Here is a 1,755-nt window from a genome sequence, read left to right as displayed (position 1 = left end):
TTCATTACGTATCCCACAGTATCCTTGTTTTATTCGATAAATCTATAATAAATTATTTTGTGAATGTTCCTTAGGTTTTAGAACTAAAGACGAACCATGGCAATACCAGAGTAGGGCTGAACTCGAGACGATCATTAAGTGCATAATTTTTGTCTTACGTCGTACACGACATTTCGTGTCGGAATAACTCACCCATCTTATAAGAACTCCGCGCTTTCTGCCTGTGTTATGAACGAAAAAACAAAAAAACATCAAAAAACACTACCTGACTAACTTTATGACTATTTTTTGTGATGTATTCCAAGCGGTAAAAATGGCAGTTTATTGTTTTTCATCTCTATTTGCAGTTGCAAACTTACAGTTTGAAATAGTTTTTTTATTTACAGCAATAATGAAAACTTCTCCTCCGCTATCTAATTGCTATAGAAACATTTTGATACCGATATATCAAAACGAGTAAGCACCAATTTTAACTTCAGACAATGCTCGCGAGAACTTTTAAAATCTCAGTCTTAAAACATCATTAACTTTTCACCGTATTGGTCTACAAGGGCTAACTCGAAAAACAAAGGCAAAGCAGTTGTCTGATTGTGTTCTTCACCGCTTGTCTGACTTCATCTAGCTTCCAACAGTAAAGAATCGGGTTTAATGACGAGTTTAAGAAAACTAAAGTGCCTGTATAATTCCTAGCATGATAAAGAGATGCAGTTAGTCCACTCTTAGCTCCCAAAGCAGTCACTATACAGTAGGGAAGATAACAAGCGACCAGCGTCAGTTGCAGCCATATTGCACTGGACACTGCCCTTTTGTATCGCGCTATATGAAATTGATTTGTTTGGTTCGGTTGTTGAACATGGTCTTGTAGTTGATTTTGATGATGACGGAGGGAGTGGAAAATCTTCGTGTAAGAGGAAATAGAGATTATAAGACACAGTGGTGTATAGATGATGCCATACCAAATGGTTATAAGGGGATTCCAAAAGTACATTGCTGAAAGGACAGCGGGCAAAATCCATAAGTTAAAAACGATCACGTAGGTTCGATTTAAAGTTACAACTTGTCTGTATCTCAGTCCCAACAACAGGGCGAGAAGTCTGTCTACGCTTATTGCAGTCAGAGTTCCGACCGACACTCCACACAAAATATAAGCTATTATAAAACTTGCCGCTATAAGGTGAAGACAAGTATTCCAATGTTCATTCACCACAGACATCAAATAGGTAGTAGCCAGAGGCTCTGCAAATAGACCAACACAGAGATCTGTTGTTGCAAGGCAACGAAGCAAGAGTTTGGACGGCGGATGAAGTGAGGACTCCTTGTGAAGAGCAATTAGGATCAGAGCATTCCCAAGAAATGCAGTGACGGACAGGAAAGAGTTTAAAACTGAAAGAAATGTCAACTGGCCGTGTAGTCCAGCAGTTGAATCGGCCGAACAAAACAAGTCTTTGAACGTTTTCTGCTGTCCATCTCCAGTGAAGTTTGATGCTGCCATACCGATATGCAAAATAGCTATTTCTAGTTTAACTGTAATCAGTAGCGAAATTTCTTTATGTAGTAAAGTTACAGCGCAGTTACCTGCCACCACAGTAACTAAGGATCAATCCAAACGCCGTTTTTTATTTATTTCCTCCAACTTGTCAATATATGGATCAGTGACAGTTTGGAAAGACAACCTAACTAGCCAAGCAGCTTGTTAACTGTCATAATCTGAAGGCTGATTGGTTTATGTTTTGGACCGTCAAAGAAGAACAAAAG

At 38.8% G+C, this 1,755-nt stretch overlaps 1 protein-coding gene across 1 annotated transcript; it reads right to left on the bottom strand.

The window, feature by feature from the left end:
- Nucleotides 1-553: 553 nt before the first annotated feature.
- On the bottom strand, nucleotides 554-1,492 carry LOC145483177 (adenosine receptor A3-like). Its single transcript, XM_081461765.1, has one exon. The coding sequence runs from the start codon at nucleotides 1,490-1,492 to the stop codon at nucleotides 554-556; it is 939 nt and encodes a 312-aa protein (XP_081317891.1).
- Nucleotides 1,493-1,755: the final 263 nt, after the last annotated feature.

The sequence above is a fragment of the Orbicella franksi genome, chromosome 3 (genome assembly GCF_964199315.1).
Source record: "Orbicella franksi chromosome 3, jaOrbFran1.1, whole genome shotgun sequence".
NCBI classification, from domain to species: Eukaryota; Metazoa; Cnidaria; class Anthozoa; order Scleractinia; family Merulinidae; genus Orbicella; species Orbicella franksi.
This window is presented reverse-complemented; position numbering and strand designations above follow the sequence as displayed.

Bases quoted from the DNA above. Each gene is read 5' to 3' on its own strand.
- LOC145483177 (XM_081461765.1), bottom strand. From the start codon at position 1,492: ATGGCAGCATCAAACTTCACTGGAGATGGACAGCAGAAAACGTTCAAA.